At 30.0% G+C, this 23,490-nt stretch overlaps 2 protein-coding genes across 2 annotated transcripts in view; both read right to left on the bottom strand.

Moving 5' to 3' along the window:
* Positions 1–23,490, bottom strand: part of LOC119608457 (innexin inx1) — a 133,495-nt gene that overhangs the window by 51,743 nt on the left and 58,262 nt on the right. The gene's annotated exons all lie outside the window — the stretch shown is intronic.
* On the bottom strand, positions 2,768–6,155 carry LOC119608454 (innexin inx7). Its single transcript, XM_037962884.1, has 4 exons — positions 5,709–6,155; positions 5,462–5,642; positions 3,296–3,827; positions 2,768–3,228 (listed from the first exon to the last, which is right to left on the bottom strand). The coding sequence occupies exons 1-4, from the start codon at positions 5,940–5,942 to the stop codon at positions 2,913–2,915; spliced, it is 1,263 nt and encodes a 420-aa protein (XP_037818812.1). The 5' UTR covers positions 5,943–6,155; the 3' UTR covers positions 2,768–2,912.

The raw sequence follows: 23,490 nt of genomic DNA, 5'->3' as shown, positions 1-23,490 counted from the left end.
AAATTTTTAAATACACTTTCTTATAAAATTCATACGTATGCAAATTTAGACTAATGCTTAAGGTTATGAACTAATTCGATCATAATTAACCCCTTAAAAGCTCATATAAAATGTTAGTGCTATGAAGTGGTCTTACGAGCCCTATAGAGTTGTATTTTACAAACGTTTATTTAACACATTTGGTCCTTCGAACTGGTTAAATGTTCCTACACATTTACTCATAGTCATTTCAAATCAATGTAATAACTTGTAAACATTAATTTGCTTTTAAAACTTGTAAAATTTATTTGTAATGTTGTTTTAACATTTCTGTAGATATTCAAAACACATTATGTTTACAAGATTTAACAATTAAAAAATTGTGTTTTAAATTTACATTAAACCTCTCAAATAATGTTTAAAAACTTAACTTAAAATGGGTTAAAGATTAAATTTTTATTTAACAATTAAAATCAATAAATTTTTTCATTTTTTTTTAATTCTATTCTTAATTAATACCAACACAATTTATTTTAGAAATTGTTTATACAAGGTAGATTGAAATGCTCTCAAAGATAAGATGACTTTAATTTAAAATATGTATTTTTTTCAAACAAGTGTTTTTTCTTAGCACAAGCCGGTCGACATCATCATATGCATTTTGTAATCATGTGGGTGTTATTGAAATTTGCATTATTTTATTTGTAGAAATTTATGCATTTTTAAATAGTCTACTTATTTGTTTAATTAAGAACACTTTAAAAAGGTTAAATATTTAGACTTAAGCTTATGGCAGAAAATATATTTTACAGCTTAAGTAATGAATGCAAATGAAACAACATATTTTCTTAGTTAAAGTGTATTAATAGTAATTGGGAAAAGTGACCGGCCACTCAACTCTTAAAGGAAATGGCTAAGCTTTCTTTTGAGCAAAAAACGTCCATTTTGAAAAAAGGAGAAAAGCAAAAAATTAAGAAATAGCTATCTGATCTCCTTTGGTCAAATTTTGCTAGGACCAATAGCTAGGACTCATTTGAATAAAACCCTGTATGACCAAAATGTCCAACTTTGACCCCCTCTTAGTCCGACAGTTCTTGACGGATAGAGCTGAATGTTTGTGTCTGGCCTAAGTACTATCTAATAGTACTAACCTTGCAGCACATTTCATCTAAATCGGAAGACATTGATTCTAAAAGATGGGTCACTCGACACGAAATATTCCATAAGTATATTCTGGGTCCTCGTAAAATGATATAGATATGTCCGTCTGTATGTTGTTAATATGATAGCGTCCACAAGTAAAGAGATAAGAAGACGAAAATTTTCTAAAATATTCTTTAGTGACCAGAAAAATTTCGTATTGAAAATAGGCACAATCGCTAGATGATTTCACATAGCTCCAATACAAATATGCCCCTGGATAATTGTGTAAAAGGGTTTAAACAGTCACAAATTCGTTGAATGTAGCAATTGTCTCCATAAATTAAATTCTGAATTATAGAAGACATCGGACCATATTTAACCCTACCCCCAATATAAGGTTCCCTTCCAAAAATGATTATAATGTTAATTTGTGGCTTAAAAATAACTTACAGCAATATAATTAGTTACAGAAAAGTTTTATAGGAATCGAAATTTTTGTACCAACTATAAGGTCCCCTGAAGAAATACCTACCTTTAACGTTCATTGCTGGCTTAAAAATAACTACTGTATGGCAATGAAATTCAACATAAACAAGTTTTATGGGAACAAAAATGTAAACCAGTTCTATAAAAACATATATCTCTATATCAAATTGTATAATAATAGGTCCAAAATTTACCTTAACTACATATATGATCCCCATCAGAAAATTGGTTCTGTTCATAATTAACCCACATAAATATATGCTGATGTTTGCAACGCACAATAATATTGGTCCTATACCTTAAAGTATACGAATCGGCTTAGAATCATTTTCTGAGTCGATTTAGATATGTCCATCCGTCCGTCTGTCTATTGTAATCAAACTACAGGTCGCAATTTTGAATATAATTCAATGAAATTTGGTACATGATCTTCTGTTGTCCCAGGGACGAAGCCTATTGAAAATGGTTAACATCGGTCCATTATTTCACCTAGCCCCCATACAACTGAACCCCTGAATAGGGCTTGTAAGCCTTGTAATCAAACTACAGATCGCAATTTTGATGATAATTCAATGAAATTTGACACATGATCTTCTCTGGTACCGGAGCCGAAGCGTATTGAATCCCCCATACAACTGGACCCCTGATTAGGACTTGTAAACCGTGTAATCAAACTACAGGTCGCAATTTTAAAGATAATTCAATGAAATTTGGCACATGATCTTTTGTGGTACCGGAGACGAAGCCTATTGAAAATGGTTAACATCAGTCCATTATTTCACCTAGCCCCCATACAACTGAACCCGACGAATAGGACTTTTAAGTTCATAATTATGTTTTGTTATACTCGTATGTCCACAAAAAGCTTTGTATAGCCCCTATACAAAGCCGGCCTCGCCCGGCTATAATTTATTACTTGTTTTTTGTTTATTAAAGGGTATAATATTATATTTGATTAAACTTTTTTCTCTTTAAATTGAGAAGGTATTTGTTCATGATGGACCCAAGACCTTATTGAAATCTTATACCGGAAATGTTCCTAGTGTTCGTATTAGGATCGATATATGTTCGTATTAGTATCGATATATATATTTTGATGGGTTATTTAGGTGTTTTGCCCATGTCGTCGTTACCTATGGAGAAAATTTAAACAAATTTCTTACTACATAAACAGTAGTATGTCTTAAGAAACAAAATATATTTAGTTATAATTTGTATAATTAAAAAATATAAAAGAAGCATGTATGGAAAACTTAAATACTAAACAATAAAATGCAATATAAACTAAATTGTAAAGAATGTAATTAATCAAGTTTACTACTGCCACTTGGCTTATTCAAAAGAGGCATATCGACTTCATCGATTCGCATAGTTTTCATATGAGACGGATCCATATCTCTAGCCAATGAAGCATTTATACTATTATCACGTTGTTCATCGGGAAATTCGCTAGCTAAATGATAGATAACTTTTTTAAAAAGAAATTCAGAAAGATTACTGCGTAAGAAGAACAAAAACATCCAATTGGAAAAGTTGCATTTGCTAATAACGGCCGACAGTTCCTTTTCGTCCAATTTACCAGGTTTAGCCCAATAAAGGGAATAAAGTGTGAATTTAAGGCTAAAAATTAAGAATTAATATGAATAACAATTTAATATTTTATATTCGTTAAACAATTCCTCCTTACCTTTTGTAAAAGAACAAAGTAAAAACTCTCCATATTAGACCCAAAATAGTGGCGGCCAATACAAACACATACCAGAACCATAAAATACAATAAATCTTTTCATTTATAATATTCAAAGCCATTACACATAAAGTATCATGCATTTGCAATGAACCAGAAGGACCAAATTTATGAAAATGACATTTGGTTACTTTGGGAAAAACCACATCTAAAGCATCCATTTGATCGGTCCAACGTTCGTTGAGAACTTTAGGACCCAACGTATAGAAGGCACCACCCAAAAATTTATTGGTGCAATAGATTTGTAATAAAATATTTAATAAATTTAATATTTCAGCAAATACCAAATGAGCACCCCATGATTGATTCAAACGCATGCGATCAATCATTGTTCGCCTAATGTCTTTGATACGCAAATCCATTTCATCCATTGAAGGTATATTTAAATTGCCAATTTTTAGAGATTTATTTTGCAGATATTTCGTTAGACCCACCATACGTAGGCCAAATACTAAAGCTCTTACGCGGCCACCTGTTGTTTTAAAAAACAAAAAGGGAAAGAGATAGATAGATATATAAAGTAAATAGAGGAGAAGGTTAGTGTATGTAAGTTATGATATGAAAGAGATGAAAGTACATACATTTTATTGTAGTGTTTGTAATTTATAAACGATGAATTAGTAATGAAAAACTAAGGAATTTAATAAAAGAGTCAGTATAATAGAGCCCGAGTGAACCCAGGATTTGAGATCCGTTACAAAAGGAATATTCAGGTGATCATTCCCAGTAACATCATTCACAATTTGTCTCAAAGAGAGATATTTCCGAATTATCAGGGGGCATATTCCGGTATTCGATATCGATCGAAACCTCAAAAAAAAATTTTTATTAAAAATTTCGTTCGACTGAATGATAACAATGACACTTTCATGGCACCTTCATCGCCAATATGATTATCAAAAGTAAATCACAAATACATATATGGGACACCAGTTCCCCAGATTGGTGAACTTCCTCAATCTTGCTGATTGCAATTCGGGGGAAAGAGGTGCTACAAATACCTCTAGTCTGCAGGAACTATAAACTGGTGATGTCAAATGTATCCTCGGCCTTTCCTTGTAATGATTTAACCAGTGGTCGAACCAGGAAACCATATATTCTACGAGAACTGGTTGCGCTCAAAGCCGTATTTCGGACTTTGTCCTTTATTGGGGATACACGTGATAGCTGATAGTTTTAAACTAAAACTAGCGTGAAGTGAATGTTGGTTAAAATAGAACTGATATCCCGCAGATGAGTGACTGTGGGCGTTGAGAATGATTGGCTAGTACCCCGGAAACCGTTTGGCCACAGGGCAGAGTTTCGTCCCGCACAAGAGGTGCCTTCGGGATGCACATGTTGACTGTGGTTTAAGCTCAAACTCGCGGGAAGAGAATGTTGGTTGAAATCTAGATTTCGGGATAATTTCAGTGCTGTTGCCGAAAAAGAGATCAGATACTTTGTAGAGGAGAGACTGTGGGGCTAGGAATTGAGAATGGTTATAAATGAATAAGAATAAATGAAGTGATGTACGAGCTAAGTCCACCCGTATACCTAGAATAAGTGTGTCGGATAGATTAGAATTGTGCTGGGTGCAGCGGTAGTTTTAAGCGTTAAAGTGGATTCAGTCCGAAAAAAAGGTTAACGTTTTACTTTTTAGACTAGAATACCGAAATGGATTAGAGACACATTTTATTTATGTTCAAAATAAAAGTGATCGCTCGAGAACGTAAAAAATGATATGTCAATATTTTAATTTATAAAAAACTTCGTTTGATAAGAGATACAGCTAAGTGGCTATCTTTAATTTGGAATATGGACTTTGGGAACCTATAGTCCTCAAAGTTAGAAGTTCTTAAATTATGACATCTGAAAATGGTTAATAACTGAGTACATTTGAACATTATATACATACAGAGACTCGAGATCTATAGTCATCACAATCAGAAGTTTTTCTCGATCCTATTTAAAAAATCTATAATTTCCTAAATTATAATAAAACTATAAAAAACTGAGCTCAGGGTTTGAATTGTTCTACAGAGAACGATGTCAAAATGTCCCAAGGTGAATTATGAAAAATCACTACAATGTTCCTAAAATCACGCAAGAATTCAAAAGATACCTTACCTTCCCAAGTTTTCCATAAAAAGTGCGGCAAATAGAAACACAAGGCCTGGCCAAAAAGCACAAATGGTACCCATTGATAGTAAGCATGACGTTTAATAGGTTCTTCTTGAGTTTCATACGGACCAATGCCAGGTTGAAATATAGCACCAGCTGACAAGGCAGTATTATTCAAATGACGTACCTACAAAATAAAACACTTAATAAAAAACTAAAACTTTAAGCCAAATCCAAAATAGAAAAAACTTACCAATGTAAATGTTGGCGTAAAAAAACAATAAGTATTGATCACATGTGAGGGTATTGTATCCGATATACATTTAATATGTTCACCAATATATTGACGTGAACACACCAATATGGTGGCCACTATTAATATAATAAATGTCCAGCGATAATGTAATTTAAACACTATATTGTCTATGATTACACGTCTTGGATTAAATTTCAAGAACGGTGTCACTGAACTGAATGTATTCAACATTTTTGCTTAATTTCAATATATATTTTTTTCACTTTTAAATTAGAACACTTGTTTTTTATACAAATTATTTATTGCAAATTTAAAAAATGAAATCTTAAATTTCATTAAGTTAATTTAAGTTTTTTTTACTTAGTTTTTTGTTTAACTAATTACGCGCCTCCTCTTCATAACGTTTGTAATACATTTCGTCAACTAAATATTTCTCTTTATTTCCTATCAGTCCATAGTCCCCATGTTGACAATTTTTTCATATTTTTCTTATAATATTTACTCTATATTGAAAATTTAGTTCTCAAGTTTTTTTTAACTTTTATCAGAACATGTATTATTTTTCATTGTTGTTTCAGTTTAAGTTTAATTTTTTTTTTTTTTTTGAGTTAATATATATTATTGTTATTGTTGAAAATATTGCCTTATTTCTATTCAGTTTTAACGATAAGATAACATTTCATCAAGTGTAATTTGAGTTAAAAAACTCTTTAATATTTTGAAGTTTATTTTTTTAATAAAAATGAAATATTCTCATTTAATTGCAAAATAAAAAGCATTTATCATGCAGATCTTTTTTTAAAAAAATTTCTTAAAATAAAAAAATTGTTTAAAATTAATTTCATTACAAATCTAAAATTGACAATATTTTTGTCGAAAAGCATAATGTTTTCCAACTCTGTCCAATTAAGAACAGACAAATAATAATTTTGAAATTAAAATATTAAAATTTTTTAAACATATTAGTTAATTCTAAAAACAAAAACTTTTCAAAACGATTCCCAAACTTGGCATACGTTGGGTTCCGTCCAAAATATGCATTTTATCAGGCACCAGGGGATAATGAAGATAATATCAATGTTTGGAATATCGTATTGAAGACAGCTAACCTTTTGACATCTATATGTCGTGTTTAAGTATTATTCTCTTTATCGTTTATTTGAGAAATTGACTCATTTTATATTTTTAAATACAATGCAAATTTAAAAGGAAGTGAGTGATAACAAAGAAATATTTGCGTAATACTCGGAAAGATAACAAATTCATAAACATTACTGTTTTTAATTCAAAACTCATCAAATAATTTTAATCCACAAACGAAATAAGTTTACTAAAGTCCGTGATTGGTTAAAAGATGTTCGAAATAGAACTAGTCACTTCCCCTACCCTTTAGGAATATTACTCGAACGATATGGAAAAAAACAACATAGTTTTGGAAAGATTTTTGAAATAGCTTTCATTTGATAGCAATAAAAAAATATGAGTTTAATTTTGACATTCTGTTTGTAACTCATTAAAATATTGGACATAGAAAACACGATATGCCCTAAACGGAGACAGCTCATATATTAGACAAATATTTACTACGAAGGTTTATTATTGAAAATAAGCTGTACCGGTTCACGATTTCAACTGTAACAAATTTCATAAGGATCGGTCCATTTATCCTATTTTCCCCTATCTTAGTCCTTCTTATATAAATCTAGTTTATTATCAACAAATCTTTTATTATTAAGACAAAATCCGACAAAAAGGACTTCTGCTAATAGACTGGGTTAAAAACTTTTTCTAGGTCCTTCAGAAAGCTAGTTTAAAGTTAAATTAAATATCGCTCCCGAGTGATTTCAATGAAGAACACTAAGGTGCTGGTGTACTCGAGCTATCTAGTATCTTGCCATAGTAGTCCCGCTACGAAATGACAGGCAGCATGAGATCAATTCCAATGCATATCCTGACAAGGAGAAAGCAATCACTGGTATAAAGTCAATAGATGGGGCGACCCCAACATCAGGTAAAATCAATCTTCTGGTTTCTCACATCAGAAGGTGACCACCCATTTGACGTCATGAAGGATTGCATTATTTAAAACTCAATCGTCATCATCTCATGATGTGGATTAAAGTCGGCTCAACCACACTGCTGATATGGCTCTGTTGAGTCAGCAACAGCACCTAGAGACAAATTGGCAAAACGAATCACGGGCTCCATAATATCTTGACAAGACATACTTCAGTGGCTATTAGTACCTACTGTTTTGTGCTGAACATGATTAGAGTAAACTCCAAACACTCCCAACCAAGAAGGAAAATTATCGATAAAATAAAGATTAAAGCATCTCTCCAACCTTCTCTTTCATCCATCTTCTCCAACACTTCCATCTACTCTAACACTTCCGAATCTTGCGACACTTCCATCTACTCCAACCATCCATCTCTTTCATCAGATACATCAAATATCCAATTGTCAAACTTCATTCCAACGCTCAATCTCTGTATTATCAGCTCATCCCCAACATTTTATTCCACAGCCTACCCTGTGGTTTGTACCGCTCCTAGGAACGATAACAGAAACTTATCCAGAAGAGCTATTACTTCACCGTCAATCAAATCCAACCAACTGTCCCTTCCAATTGACCAGCCAGGACAAAGTCCTGTGGGCAACTGGCCAACTGTAGTACCAAATTATCTGGCGTTCTGGTTCCACACCATGTCAAATCATTCCAAGAAAAGGCCGAGGACACACTTGATCAACACCAGTTTATAGTCCCGGCAGACTAGAGGTATTGGTAGCACATATTTTCCACGGAAATTGCAATAACACAAAGATGGAAATTTCATCCAGGTAACATGCCCTTGGGGGAATAGGAAAGTAAAGTCGGGCATGCCTACTACTTTTTACTAAAAAGTAGTAGGCATATATAATATTTTGCTAAAGTGTTGATTTTTTACAACAAATAATAAATAAGATTTGTTACAAAAATCTCTAAAAATTTTACTATGAATTTTATTTTATTATTTTTTTTATTTATTTTTTTTAGTAAAAATACGGTTTTTACTATAAAATTAAAGTTTTAACTAAAATATTTTTTGTATTGAAAATCCGATTTGTTACTTAAAATTTAATATTTTGCTTAAACTTAGATTTAAAAAAATAAAAAATTCGCTTTGGATTTAAGAAAATTCTTCCAAAAACAAATTTTGTTTCAAAAATTAAAATTTTTTTTAAAAATATATTTTTTTTACAAAAAAATAAAAAAAAAACATTTTTTTTACAAAAAAAAATAATTTTTAACAAAAAAATTTTATTTCCTTTTGCAAAAATTATTTTGCTTAAACTTAGATTTAAAAAAATAAAAAATTCGCTTTGGATTTAAGAAAATTCTTCCAAAAACAAATTTTGTTTCAAAAATTAAAATTTTTATTAAAAATATATTTTTTTTACTAAAAAATAAAAAAAAAATTTTTTTACAAAAAACTAATTTTTAACTAAAAATTTTTATTTCCTTTTGCAAAAAATCTAAAATTTTTTCTAAAAACTTTATTTTTCTTACAAAGAAATTTTTACTTAAATTTAAATGTTTTCTTAATTTTTTCCCAATTTTAACTTAACATTTTGTTTCTGAAGCTCATTTTCAGTATTTCCAAGTAATAATTTACACTTCCTTAATTAATTTTATCATTTATTTTTTAATTTTATCAAATTATCTTAAAATTAATTTCTATTTTAGTAATATTTAATCAAAATTTAATTATGATTTATAAAACGGTGGTCATTTATAATTTTTAACAATTTTTCTAATAACCTAAAATAAACGCATGAATAACCAAAAATATTTCTACGAAAATTAAACTAATATTTTATTTATTTGAAATATGTTGCATCATTTTGTAATGACACTAAACATTTTTATTTAATATTGTATTGTTTTCAAGAATTCTAAGTAGAACACCTTGACAAAACTAAAGAAATTGTCGCAATACCTGTAGTATTTTTTCGAATGAAATGAGTACAGCGAACAAAATACATTATATTTTGATAAGATATTTGTTGAGAACAACAAAAACAATAAGTAAATTTACAAAACTAAAGTTAACAAGACATTTTTATCAGTTTTTTTTTAAATGATGATGATATAAATAAAACAAACTTTAACTAAGAAAAAAATGCTTCAAGTATATTTATTAACGCATTTTTCTAATTGGCTTTTTATCTCTTCAAAAAATCTTTAATTTCAGACGGTAAAATATATTAAAAAAATTTCAACTAGAAATAGTTAATTGCTGAAAAATTTTAAATTTATTTAAGAATTTTATTTATAGAAAAATTGAGCCATAAAAAAATTATTTAAAAAGCCATCATGAATCAACATTTTAGAATTTAGACTAGCGCAGTTAAATTGTTAAATTTTTTATTTTTAATTATGGTGACAATTTCCATCAAACATATTGTTTTGATCAAACTTTAATTTTGCTTTATTCTCAAAATAAATAAAATCACTTTATTTACTGCTAAGAAAAAATAAAGAAAAAAACACTTCAATGTGTGATATTTATTTCCAAAAAAATAATAAAGATTTATAGCGACAAAATTGTATTTTATTTAAGTAATTTTTAACACCATATGTTTATTTTTTTACAATATTTTTTGAGAATTTGGCAATACGAAAAAAAAATGTTAGAAATTTGATCAAACCAAACAAGGTCATTAATGAAACAACATAAAAAATGACAACAGAAGAGTTTTAAAAAAATTTAGCACGGTTTTGGTCGATTAATTTTTTTTTTTTTTTTTTTTTTTGGAAATCAATATTATCAAGACACTATATACTACTACAGCCACTGCTAATCTTAATTATTATATTTTTAAAAAAATATTAAATTACAAACATTGCAAATTGACAGCAGTAGCAATATGTGTAGTACAAGTTAATAAATCAATATTGGTAAAAAAAATTTTACAAAAAAATTAAATCAGTATTATGTAATTAGGTAATCTGTAAAAATTGTTTAATATAATTAATATAATCATAATAAAGGTTTTAATTGTAGCTATCATTATATAATATTTAAATTTAAATTATTTTCCATTTAAACAAATAATACGGGAATATCGAACATTTTGTCAGAGTCAGAAGATTAAAAGAAAATCCTGATTTATGCTTTACAGTATTTATAGGTATCCATGGACTTTGCTACTTATATGCCAAAAAGTTTAATAGTGTTATTATGACACTTCAATCAACTATGGTTATCTGAAGTAAAAAATTCAGTTTTGGAAATTTTTGGTTATTGGGTAGAAGGGGGATCATGCGCCATAGGGGAACATCTGCGAAACCCGAATAACTAGAAAACCGAGTAATCGATTTTATCACATTATCAAATTTTATTTTCGTTTATAGATTATCTATCTATCATACCTGAAAATTTGAAAGATTAATTTTACATATTGGCAATTCCATACGATTGTATATGATATTCGCACGATATAAATTTGGTAAAATTAGGATTACTTGGAAAACAATACTATATTTGCAAAAGGAATCATCCCATTCGGAACCGTGTTTTCCAAAATATGGATTAAAATATGGCGATATCATACGTGACAAAAAACGGAAGAGTTTTTAAAGTACATGTAAATATTTACGAAAATCTGCGAATTCTGTAGGTGTATCTTTTTTTTTTTTTGTTTTAATTTCTTACACTATGGGACATATTTTTCATTAGTAATCCATAATTTTTAAATAAAAAAAATTAATATAATTTTATAATGAACATTTTTAAATATCGTATGTGACACATCGTATGTGACAGATTTTTATCCTGATTTCTTTTTTAGGTTATAAAATATATATTTTGGAAATATATGCATATACACACTTCAAAAAACAAAAGGAGTAGGAAAGTGCAGTCGGGCATGGCCGACTTATATACATGTTTAAGCAATTTATAGATAAAAATAAAAAACTGGAGTTATATGGCAAATATGGACCGATCCCCATAAAATTTTGGGGTGTGATTTTAATTCATATAAAACTTCTTTGTGCTAAATTTTATCATAATACTAGTGACTAGAGGTGAGTTACGAACGTTTTTCTTAAATTAAACTTTGAATGGAACTAGGGTCAAATGAGGTCCAATCGTTATGAAAATCGGCATAATGGTTTAGGCTTATAAACATTTTAGATCTGCCGATTTTATTATAATTAACAGAATTATGAGCTAAAAAGTGATATTTTCGGGTCCGTTTGTATAGCGGCGAGGTGTAAAAATAGACCGATTTCAAAAATGTTCAACAATGCAGAAGTTATAAGGGTTTTATTTTTTTAGTCGTGGTTAAATTTTTCATGGAATTGCCCATATAATGGTAGGCTGTGAAAATATTTCACTGTGTGAACTTTTTGTGCTAATTTTTTTAGTTTTTGTGAACGATCAAATATATTGGGTGGTCATAGAATGTCAATAATAGCGAACAATAAGATATAATAGTGATTCGATATCATAATTTAAAGCACGAAAAAATTAAATTAAACCCCAAAACTGCCCCTGGGGCACATGCGCCAAATACAAGGAATACCTGTGATGTAGAATAAAATGTTGTTAAAATATAGAACAAATCAGTCGCAAATTGTTTTAATTTCTTTGTTAAGTTATGTGAAAGAAACAATAAATATCTGGTTTATAAAACAGCAAAATAAATTTTTATTTTTGTAATTTTTTAATTTATTTTACTAATAACATAACCGCTCCATCACCTTGGTGAATTTACCCCATTTTTGGCCAGAGTGGATAAGTTAAAAAATATGTACATTAAGATGACATAGAATAGATTGAAATGGATAAAACTAAAGCCAACATATCTAAGTACCCGAATCAAGAAAAAAATTAAGAATATGTATTGAGCTTTTAATTCAAGAACGCGTCAAAAAAAACGTGGCCATGGTCCCCCTTCTACCCTACAAAACTTTAGGTTAAGATATCTTAAAAAGAAAGGAGATATAACAAAAGTTATAACTTTATTATAAAGCTGACAGATTGAACTTTCAGATTATATAAAATGTTTTAAATAAAGATCATCGCGCTATTATTTCGTCTCAAATATGGCCAAAGTCTACTTTGATCTCTGACGTAAAAATTTTTCAGACATGATCAAAGGTCAAAATTAATGATTTCAGAGTCCGAGTAGATCTATTTAATTTGCCCCTTAAGATTTTTTTTCGTTGATTTACTATGTTAGGGGACAAAATAATGCTAAGTCATTATTTTAATACGGTTATGTCATTGAAGGCAAGTACTTACCACATTCGCTAACAAGTATGCAGAAAAAATAGTCAATGTAAGCGTATGAAAAAACATATACATATAACTTCATGGAGAAAATTACGTAGTTAGACTACTTATATGTAACCAGGACGATATGTAGTAGTCATTGAATAGTATGTTATAAGGTAAGTGATTACAATTGAAAGTCATTCATAAGTTTTTGCTGGGTAGTTATAGAGCTCTTTGAGCTCTACATAAAAATATTACATATAAGAAAAATTTAACAGATCAATAGTTCAAATAGAAATGAGTAAATAACACAGTGATACAGCAAAAAAATGCAGGGGTTCTCATATACCAATTCCATTTCGTTATAGTCCATAGAGTAGGAATATATTTTTAATTTTTCCCGATCACTTCGTTTAGTTCCTTTTTAAGAGCAAAAGATGTGAAAAAGAGCTATATTTGAAGTTTTAACTTTAAACAAATATATGTTTGGTAGTTTGCAACCGATTTTCAAATTGGATATTTTGTTTTAAAGATACAAGTGTTGTCTTTCAACCCAAAAAAATAAATCCAAAATTTATGATTAATGTCTTGGTTACGGCCATTTAAGTAAAAAAAACTCACACTTTTTTCACAATTTTTAATTTTCATACTGCTCTACGTTGGCCATGAAGCAGTAACTTTAGCTTTTATTACATTTGAAAAAAGGCACATTAAGTTGGGTTTCCAATAATGGTCAATTTATGATAATCGATGAAAAAGGTTATGAGTTGTGCTCAGTTTTATAAAAATATAGCATATTTCTTCCATACAAAAACGTTCATGTTTCTGGTTTTCTTTGTAACAAGTTTAAAAAATGTTTATAAACATTTTTATGCAAAAATTAATTTGTATGGAGAAAACCAAAAATTCGAGGAACATGCTATTAGAAAAATTGGCATAAATCATCCAGGTTTTCATAGATTTTTATGAAAAACAAGTTTTAGAAACCTTCCTTTATGTGATTCTTCAGGAAAGTAATAAAAGATGAACTCACTGCCTCATGGCTAAAGTAGAGCATGATGAAAATGAAAATTTTTTAAAAAAGTGTGAGTTTTTTTACTTAAACGACCGTAACTCAGACATTTGACCATAAATTTTGGATTTCTTTTTTTGGATTAAAAGGCAACACTTGTATCATTAAAAAAATATCAGATTTGAAAATCGGATGAAAACTACTAAACTTATGATTTTTCAAATTTAAAACTTCCAAAATGGCTCTTTTTCGCATCTTTTGCTCTTAAAAAGTGATAGGGGAAAACTAAAAATATATTCGTTCTCTATGGACCATAACGAAATAGAATTGGTATATGAGAACGCCTGCATTTTATTTTTCTTCATTTTTGTATCACAGTGTAATATTCTGTTAAAAAAAATTAACATTAGAATAGGCTTGAATTCTAAAATGAGAAAACAGGCCGACAAAATTTGAAAAAAGATATAACAAAAGTTATAACTTTATTATAAAGCTGACAGATTGAACTTTCAGATTATATAAAATGTTTTAAATAAAGATCATCGCGCTATTATTTCGTCTCAAATATGGCCAAAGTCTACTTTGATCTCTGACGTAAAAATTTTTCAGACATGATCAAAGGTCAAAATTAATGATTTCAGAGTCCGAGTAGATCTATTTAATTTGCCCCTTAAGATTTTTTTTCGTTGATTTACTATGTTAGGGGACAAAATAATGCTAAGTCATTATTTTAATACGGTTATGTCATTGAAGGCAAGTACTTACCACATTCGCTAACAAGTATGCAGAAAAAATAGTCAATGTAAGCGTATGAAAAAACATATACATATAACTTCATGGAGAAAATTACGTAGTTAGACTACTTATATGTAACCAGGACGATATGTAGTAGTCATTGAATAGTATGTTATAAGGTAAGTGATTACAATTGAAAGTCATTCATAAGTTTTTGCTGGGTAGTTATAGAGCTCTTTGAGCTCTACATAAAAATATTACATATAAGAAAAATTTAACAGATCAATAGTTCAAATAGAAATGAGTAAATAACACAGTGATACAGCAAAAAAATGCAGGGGTTCTCATATACCAATTCCATTTCGTTATAGTCCATAGAGTAGGAATATATTTTTAATTTTTCCCGATCACTTCGTTTAGTTCCTTTTTAAGAGCAAAAGATGTGAAAAAGAGCTATATTTGAAGTTTTAACTTTAAACAAATATATGTTTGGTAGTTTGCAACCGATTTTCAAATTGGATATTTTGTTTTAAAGATACAAGTGTTGTCTTTCAACCCAAAAAAATAAATCCAAAATTTATGATTAATGTCTTGGTTACGGCCATTTAAGTAAAAAAAACTCACACTTTTTTCACAATTTTTAATTTTCATACTGCTCTACGTTGGCCATGAAGCAGTAACTTTAGCTTTTATTACATTTGAAAAAAGGCACATTAAGTTGGGTTTCCAATAATGGTCAATTTATGATAATCGATGAAAAAGGTTATGAGTTGTGCTCAGTTTTATAAAAATATAGCATATTTCTTCCATACAAAAACGTTCATGTTTCTGGTTTTCTTTGTAACAAGTTTAAAAAATGTTTATAAACATTTTTATGCAAAAATTAATTTGTATGGAGAAAACCAAAAATTCGAGGAACATGCTATTAGAAAAATTGGCATAAATCATCCAGGTTTTCATAGATTTTTATGAAAAACAAGTTTTAGAAACCTTCCTTTATGTGATTCTTCAGGAAAGTAATAAAAGATGAACTCACTGCCTCATGGCTAAAGTAGAGCATGATGAAAATGAAAATTTTTTAAAAAAGTGTGAGTTTTTTTACTTAAACGACCGTAACTCAGACATTTGACCATAAATTTTGGATTTCTTTTTTTGGATTAAAAGGCAACACTTGTATCATTAAAAAAATATCAGATTTGAAAATCGGATGAAAACTACTAAACTTATGATTTTTCAAATTTAAAACTTCCAAAATGGCTCTTTTTCGCATCTTTTGCTCTTAAAAAGTGATAGGGGAAAACTAAAAATATATTCGTTCTCTATGGACCATAACGAAATAGAATTGGTATATGAGAACGCCTGCATTTTATTTTTCTTCATTTTTGTATCACAGTGTAATATTCTGTTAAAAAAAATTAACATTAGAATAGGCTTGAATTCTAAAATGAGAAAACAGGCCGACAAAATTTGAAAAAAGTCGAAACCCTGAGACTAAGTCGGACTTTTCTAAAGGCAGAGCTAAATGCGAATCTGACCTCAGATTTTTTACATCACATCTGGGATTTGTCCTGAAATTTGAGAGATGCTATTTTTGGGCCTTTTTGAGACGTTAACAGCGCCAAAATAACTTTATTTGTAAAATGGTATATGCCATCTATGGAAGTTCAATCTATCAACTTTAAAATAAAGGCTTAATATTTGACATATCTTCTTTCTTCTTCGAGATATCTACACCAAAATATTGAAAACTCATGGTTTTTGTACTACTATAGTAGTAGCGAACAAAAATATAGGATCCACATCTATCTGATGAAGTTCCAATTGTCTCAAAATCACTTTCTGATTCGACTTAACGAAGTCAGACTGTCTGTCAACTTCAACGGTACAATTCAAAAAGTTATAAATGAAGTTGTCTTCGAGCAGTTATTACGTGTCAAAAATGGCCAAAAGTTGCGTTTTTTTTCAAACTTCAGTGCACGATATCTGAAATCCTAGATGTGATGTATTCAGCAGACCTTATACTTTACAAAAGTATATTTTCGTCTTTGGGTTAAAAATTTGTCGACCAATGTTTTTTATATTAATACTTTTCTTAAATTAAAATTAGTTGTGTATGTACGTCAATCGGCTTCCTTCCATAAGTATTACAATCAAACACAATCAGTTGCAAGTTCGATCAATAACGATTATATATATGATCACTACTATACACATTTTAATCTACAACAAGTTTATTCATTTCTTGTATTTCTTCAAGTAGCAACATAACTTTAACAAAAAAAAAAGAAAAAACTATATCATTAAGATAAAATTAAAATTCCTAGAAATCATTGAATACAACTCAATACGAATAACAATCAAAACATATGAACAACATACATATGTATATGTATGTATTGCTGTTATGGATCACGTACAAATGTACATGATCATTATTACTCATATTATTAATAACAATATTATGTATTTTTAAACCAAATCAAAGAAAGAGTTAAAACAAAATGAACGAATATGTCTGTCCAAGTTACACGAGAACCAGAACAACAGTCAACTATTATTAAAAAAGGTCACTCCAAATTATTGAAAAGTCATCTCAAAAAAATCAAGAACTCAAATAATTTTTTTAAAACCCCTACTTCTTGGGTACCTGTAATTTTGTTGAATGCTTCTGCATTATTTTCATTATTTTTTTAAACAATTGAAACGACAAGTAATAAATTTTAATCAATAAAATTTTAATGCTTACGATTACAAAATTTTTTGACAAAAACAAATAATGAAACTAACTGACAATAATACCTTTTAAAGAAAACACTTTTGTTTTTTGTTATTGCAGGTTTTTGGAAACTAAAAATTTAAAAAAAAAATAGAAATTCTGCTGATAACATAAAATGTTCTTTAGTTTTTTGGTTTTGTTATCACTAAGTATTTTGAAATTTTGGGTTAAAATTTCTTACCTTTGATCGTTTTACTTTTTTTTATTCATTCTTATGTGTTTAAGTTTTACTTACAAAAAGTAAACAAAGAACCATTTTAAATTAAGGCTATTCACTGAAGATTGTTGAGACAAAATGTTGAAAGAAAATATCTGATTAGATATGCATACATTAGGTCAAAACTATTTGGAATATATAAGTTCTGATACGGTTCCAACTTCAAAAGTGTAAGCAAGCGACATATTTCGAACATCGTTAACGCTTGGAATTATCCGTAATTTTAAGTTCCAACTGTAATGTTTTTGACCCTGATTATGTATAACAAATAATGGACTTAATCTGGGTCCAACCGAGATGACTATATGTTAACCCTTCGAGGACTGAAATCGTTCTTTTCTAAAGAAACACAAACATTTTCTGATTACATTGAACCCTGTTTCCTAGACAAGAAGATATCGGTGACCGACAGCGTTAAGTACTTTATCGAAAATTAAAATAGAGGCTAGGATTAACAAGGCACATCGGTAGTGGGCGATATGTAGTAGAACCATAAGCACGAAATGATGCCTTTTCCCCACTCTGACTTATGCTTCTGGACATCTGGCTCTGCAAACATTGCTGGATATTCCTCTAATTGAACATTAGAGCTTAGGATTCCGTCCAACAGACAGTCAAAAGGTAATTAGGTTGGTATCATGTGATAACTTTAAATCCAAGATCCTAATGGATTCTAAGAGATCCTTAACTTAATGCTCTTCCAGTGAGATACCAAGCCAGTATGAGTAAGTCCAATATTAGTATGACACAAAGGATTATGTGCACAACTCTACAAAATTGGTTAAACGGAATCAGACAGTGAACTCTGCAACACTTTCTTTCTCATTTCCAAGCTTTTGCCTAAATTATATCCAAATACTTTGGGAGAGATGTTATCCCAGATATTACTCACTCACGAACATTGATCAGAAAATTTTAAAGAATTACTTCCGGAAACTGAGTGTCCGAACATCTTCAGGGTGCCAGATATTTGCCCTTAAAGGCGATTGCGTAGTGCACTTTTTCATTGATGACCAAGTCTTTTAGCTTACTGTGCTCGTCTATTAGAATTCTGCATATCGGATTACCCGCATCGTATACTGCATAACAGAGATCATACCGTTATCTTATCTTGGCAACTTTGGCGTATGGTGGTCCTTTTTTCCTCTCTAGCATATTCTTGCTCATTTTTCGTGACTTCTTTAGAGACACCCTTAATTTCTCCAACATAATTGTCTTCGTAATATCTTACTTGGTCTTGCAAACCTAACCCGCAGGATTCTGATTTGAGATTTCTTTTGGTGAGATATGGGTTGGCTTCGACTGAAGCTCTTCTTAGGTTTGTTCTTTGTTTTTAGCTCCTCGGGAGATCTGATATTGAGAGACACTCCGATATATGCTTTGGATTGACACATCTTCTTCAACTGTCTCCTCTGTGTTCTAGAAATTGGCTGTAGGTAACTTAGCTTTGCTATCTCTCAGCTCCTTCCCAATTCGCTCTATTTCTCCTTTTTACGATTTGGTGTTGTTACTAACATTTGTGGATTCAGATTCCGAAAGTTCATCAGAGCATACATCATTACATTTTTGCTACTGACATGCTATAAACTTGAAGCAATGTCCGCCATGGAGGCCTAGGTACCCACTTCCGTAATATTCCCACGAGTAGATCAACTCTTACCGCCCGTACTGGGTTATTTAGGTAAATTTGTCTGTCACCTCTCCTGAAGTGAACGCCACCTGAGGACGCGCTTGGTAGAAGATTGACACTCGAAATAAGCATGTTTCCTTATTCCTTCATTAGTTCACATATTTTTCGGCTCTCGTGAATTTTTGAAATGATTCACAGTTGCAAGGAACAAAATCAACTATTGTGAATGAACAGTAAAGTTCAAACAACAATTGTTTGTTCGGCAGCAACAACAAGTTAACCATTTTCTAATTTACTCCCTCAAGTGATTATCCATACTATTTAAAAGCCAATAAACTAACGTTTTTTCTACTCCATTGTTAAGCAATCTCTACTCAAATTGAAAAAATAAACAAAATAAAATGAAATTTATTATTTTCTTTAAAGTCATTGAAATACAAAAATAACAAAAAAAATTAAGGTTCGTCTTTCATAGTATTATGGATAAAGAAAGAAATTTACATATTTATAGACCAAAAAATAGTTTTATGACACTTTATATTCTACTATCAAACTTGTAGAATCGAAAAAAAAAACTAATAAACCTGTTTGAATACCCACGCATTTAATAAAATATAAAGAATAAATTTCACAATTTTGGTACGAAAGATAAATATTATGATTTTATTAAAGAACCTGATAAACTGCACGAAGTCAAGAATAAAATTTTTGATACAAATTAATTTGTACCAAACCTGTTAAAATTAAATTCTTATAGTTTAATGTCACATTTTGTTTAAATATTCCAATAAATTTAAACAAAACTAAAGACATTTATTTATGACGTTTAATTTATAGATATCATTTAACAATTATCACCGATAATTTTTAAAGATATCATTAGACGCTTTCAAAACAAATTCCAGACCATATGTGACTTGTGTTATGAGTTTAGACATTTTCTACAAATCGCGATTAGTAAGGAATATAAAAATAAATCACACGTTTTCGGGATTTTCTATGAAAACGAAAACGATTTATCATTAAGCAAACAAATCGCACGTAGAGACGAAGAGAGAGTTATAAAAAAGTACCTGAATGATAAAATGCTCTTACTTTGTTAACGATAAAATAATTGCTTAAACATGTTTTTCTTAAAAATAAATATTAAAAATAGAGTATAGATGCGATAATACAGGGGATTTTCTGCTGACCATAAAAATGCAAAGAGTATCAAATTTGTTGTTTTTAATTTTGTTAAAATTAAACAATTTTACCTGTTTTTAAACACGTGATCATAAAATTCAATTTACTTTTGTTTAAATTTGGAAAATTTTAATGGTTTTAACGATGCTTATCTCTTGCTGTTCGCACGTTTCTGCTTCGGACCTTTTCTTTAAGCGTTTGAGGTGCAAAATGTATAACATTTTTATATTGTTTTTAATGCTAATAAAATATTCCATCAAATTGTTTATGTCAAATTGATTTCTATTGTAGCTTATCAATTTATTAGGTGTCTTATTAACACTTGTTGTATTTAGTTTTTATGATTTATTTAAAAAACAATTAAAAGTAATATTTTTTGCAATTAAAAGATAGAAAATACTATTTGTAGAAGGTGGCCATAGTTAAGCAGATAAGACTGGGGGAAAATGCTTAATAATTGACTTTAAAAATTCTGACATGGAAACAGCCGGCATTTTTCGAAAGTCGCTCGGGTACAAGCGTAATTTTGTATATTCTGGTGTTTTTCCAAAGTTACGGGTGGAGTTGTTCATCGTTCTTGTTCTGATCGTCCGAGAAGTGTACGAACTTTGAAGGAGGATGTATTGATGTATACTACATCAGATCCATCAGATGCTCCGTTAGAAGTAAAATTTTGGTGGCAAAAGCCTTACACACACAGTGCTCTATGAATGTAGTATTGTCCGATGTTCAAAATTCAGTTTCTTGGGCGTGCTTACATCCTTAAAATGTTCCAATTAGTGTTCCTAATCGGTCTTAAGATATTTGGATATACTTTTGACAAAGAAAGTGTTCCGTTCTTCCAATTTTATATAATCCTGTGGGTCGACAGAGAATACGTAACATAGTAATAGCTTCAGAATTGCAAATTCTGATGAGGAGGAGGAGAGAGCAGGAGAGACTCTCTCTCTCTCTCCTAATCTTTATGGTTCTAACCAACGTTTCCTAGTTTTCCAATTTTAGTTCTTCTGGTAGTTCAGATCAGAATGCTTTCTGGTCTGTACATCTAGACAACCTATTTGGCAAATCTTTTTCTCGCGCTTAGTTGCCCTAATATTAAACATGAAGTTTTTTTATGCGGTCACCTTAACATGTTTATATAAAAGCATATCAAATTGTTCTATTAAACTGTACTTTATATCAATCATAATTTTTATAAATTATGACAGATACATTCAAATATGTGGGTATTAAATTAAAAAAAAAGTTGCCAAAAATGTACACACCCAAAAATGGCATTGTAGGCAAATTATATCGACGGTCATTGGTTACCATCTAATAACAAGTTATTTCTTTCAATAAAGACATAATTATGCCAAACGACTTGACTTATACAGATTGAATTGTAAAGTTATCTTATGTAAAAAAATGTTAGTTAAGTTAAATCCAATAAATTTCTATAAATCGTTATATCGTTATTTTGAATATAATAATTTGATATTATAAAAACTGTAATCAATTTTAAAATGTTTTAATTGATATAAATTTCTCAGAAATAATATTGATTTCGACGTCAGCTAATATACTTTCTATGAATTTGATATTTCATTTATTACAAAAGATTGAAACCCGTTATTAAGTAAAACTAACTGCTACTTTATCAATAATATTTTCTAGGAAACAATTTAAAATTGTTCAAAAAGCCCATCTCCCATGACTGACAGGGTCACCAAGAAGATACAAGATCTCTAAGAAAACTAAAACATAAGTTTGAAAAATAAAATTAATACTTGGTGGCGTAGTGGGTCAATGGACATTATAGCATTCAACCGAAATTATGAACATCTTTACTTAAAAACCAAGGTTCAAATGAATTTTGTTGTAGTTCAAAATATAGACTAAATCTGCTACAATCTACGAACTGAAAGACTAGAACACTACCTACTAGAGTTTCGGTTTGAGCGGGACTCTTGCAATATAGAAAGGTGTCGTTTCTGATTACATTTGAAAGAAAAAAGTTAAAAATTACATAAAATTAACAGAATTTATTGAAATGGGAATAGAAAACCCGGTTGCCAACTAAATTTACAAGGTGAAGTATGAAAAGTCGGTCATCTAGCCCATAATGTTTGTGCATTTTTTTCTGTATGAATTAAACTGGAATCAGTCTTTAATCACATTCAACAAGACAATATCTTAAGCTGTTAAAGTTCCGGGATTTAACATCGCAAAGACGGCTGCTAACACAGAAGATCAATTTTTATCGATTGTGATCGAAGATTATCCAAGTTCATTTGAGTATTCCACTTCAGACCACAAAATCTGCGTTCATTGGTGCTCCATATTGACACAATTGGCAATTCCGGCTGCTTTTGTCAGTGGGCCGTACCAAACTGTCACTCTCCGAAAAAACTTGATGTCCGAGTTCGGGATTAACAAATCCCATAACCCGACAATGACGTAATCCCCAGACATGGCAATTCTGATTGCATAGCCCTAGAGATTTTTACCAATTACGATGTCCACTGAAGCATACCGAAGATTATAGATAATGTGTACCATCCATTTCATATATGCGAGAGATGGTTTGTGCAGTTCAGAAGTAGTGTTTTTGACATGGAAGATTGTCCTGGTTGGTCAGGAGTCCAAGCAAGTTTGAAGTCGAAGCATTGAGACATTACTGCTTGAAGATTGTTGTCAAACTAAGTTAGATCTTGTAGAAAGATTCTGCAAGCAACTCAAGCAGAAATTTTATCTGAAAGCAGGGAAATTGGATACCATAATAATTGAAACCGAAAGATTTTTAAAAACGATTTTGCATATCGAAAATGCTGCTTGAAAATAACGCTATTTTTGAACCGAAGTAGTACTAGCGATGGAAAATGGATCCATTATGTAAGTGGTCTTATGTGAAGCCCGGTCAACCAGCTGAACAGCTTTATATTTGGAGAGTCCAAATGAGTTCTATCAATTATGA

Source organism: Lucilia sericata, unplaced genomic scaffold (assembly GCF_015586225.1).
Source record: "Lucilia sericata isolate MDLA Ls3-8-SP2 unplaced genomic scaffold, ASM1558622v1 Contig000838F_arrow, whole genome shotgun sequence".
Classification (NCBI taxonomy): Eukaryota; Metazoa; Arthropoda; class Insecta; order Diptera; family Calliphoridae; genus Lucilia; species Lucilia sericata.
Note: the sequence above shows the minus strand (reverse complement) of the source record. Positions and strands in the feature narration are given on the sequence as shown.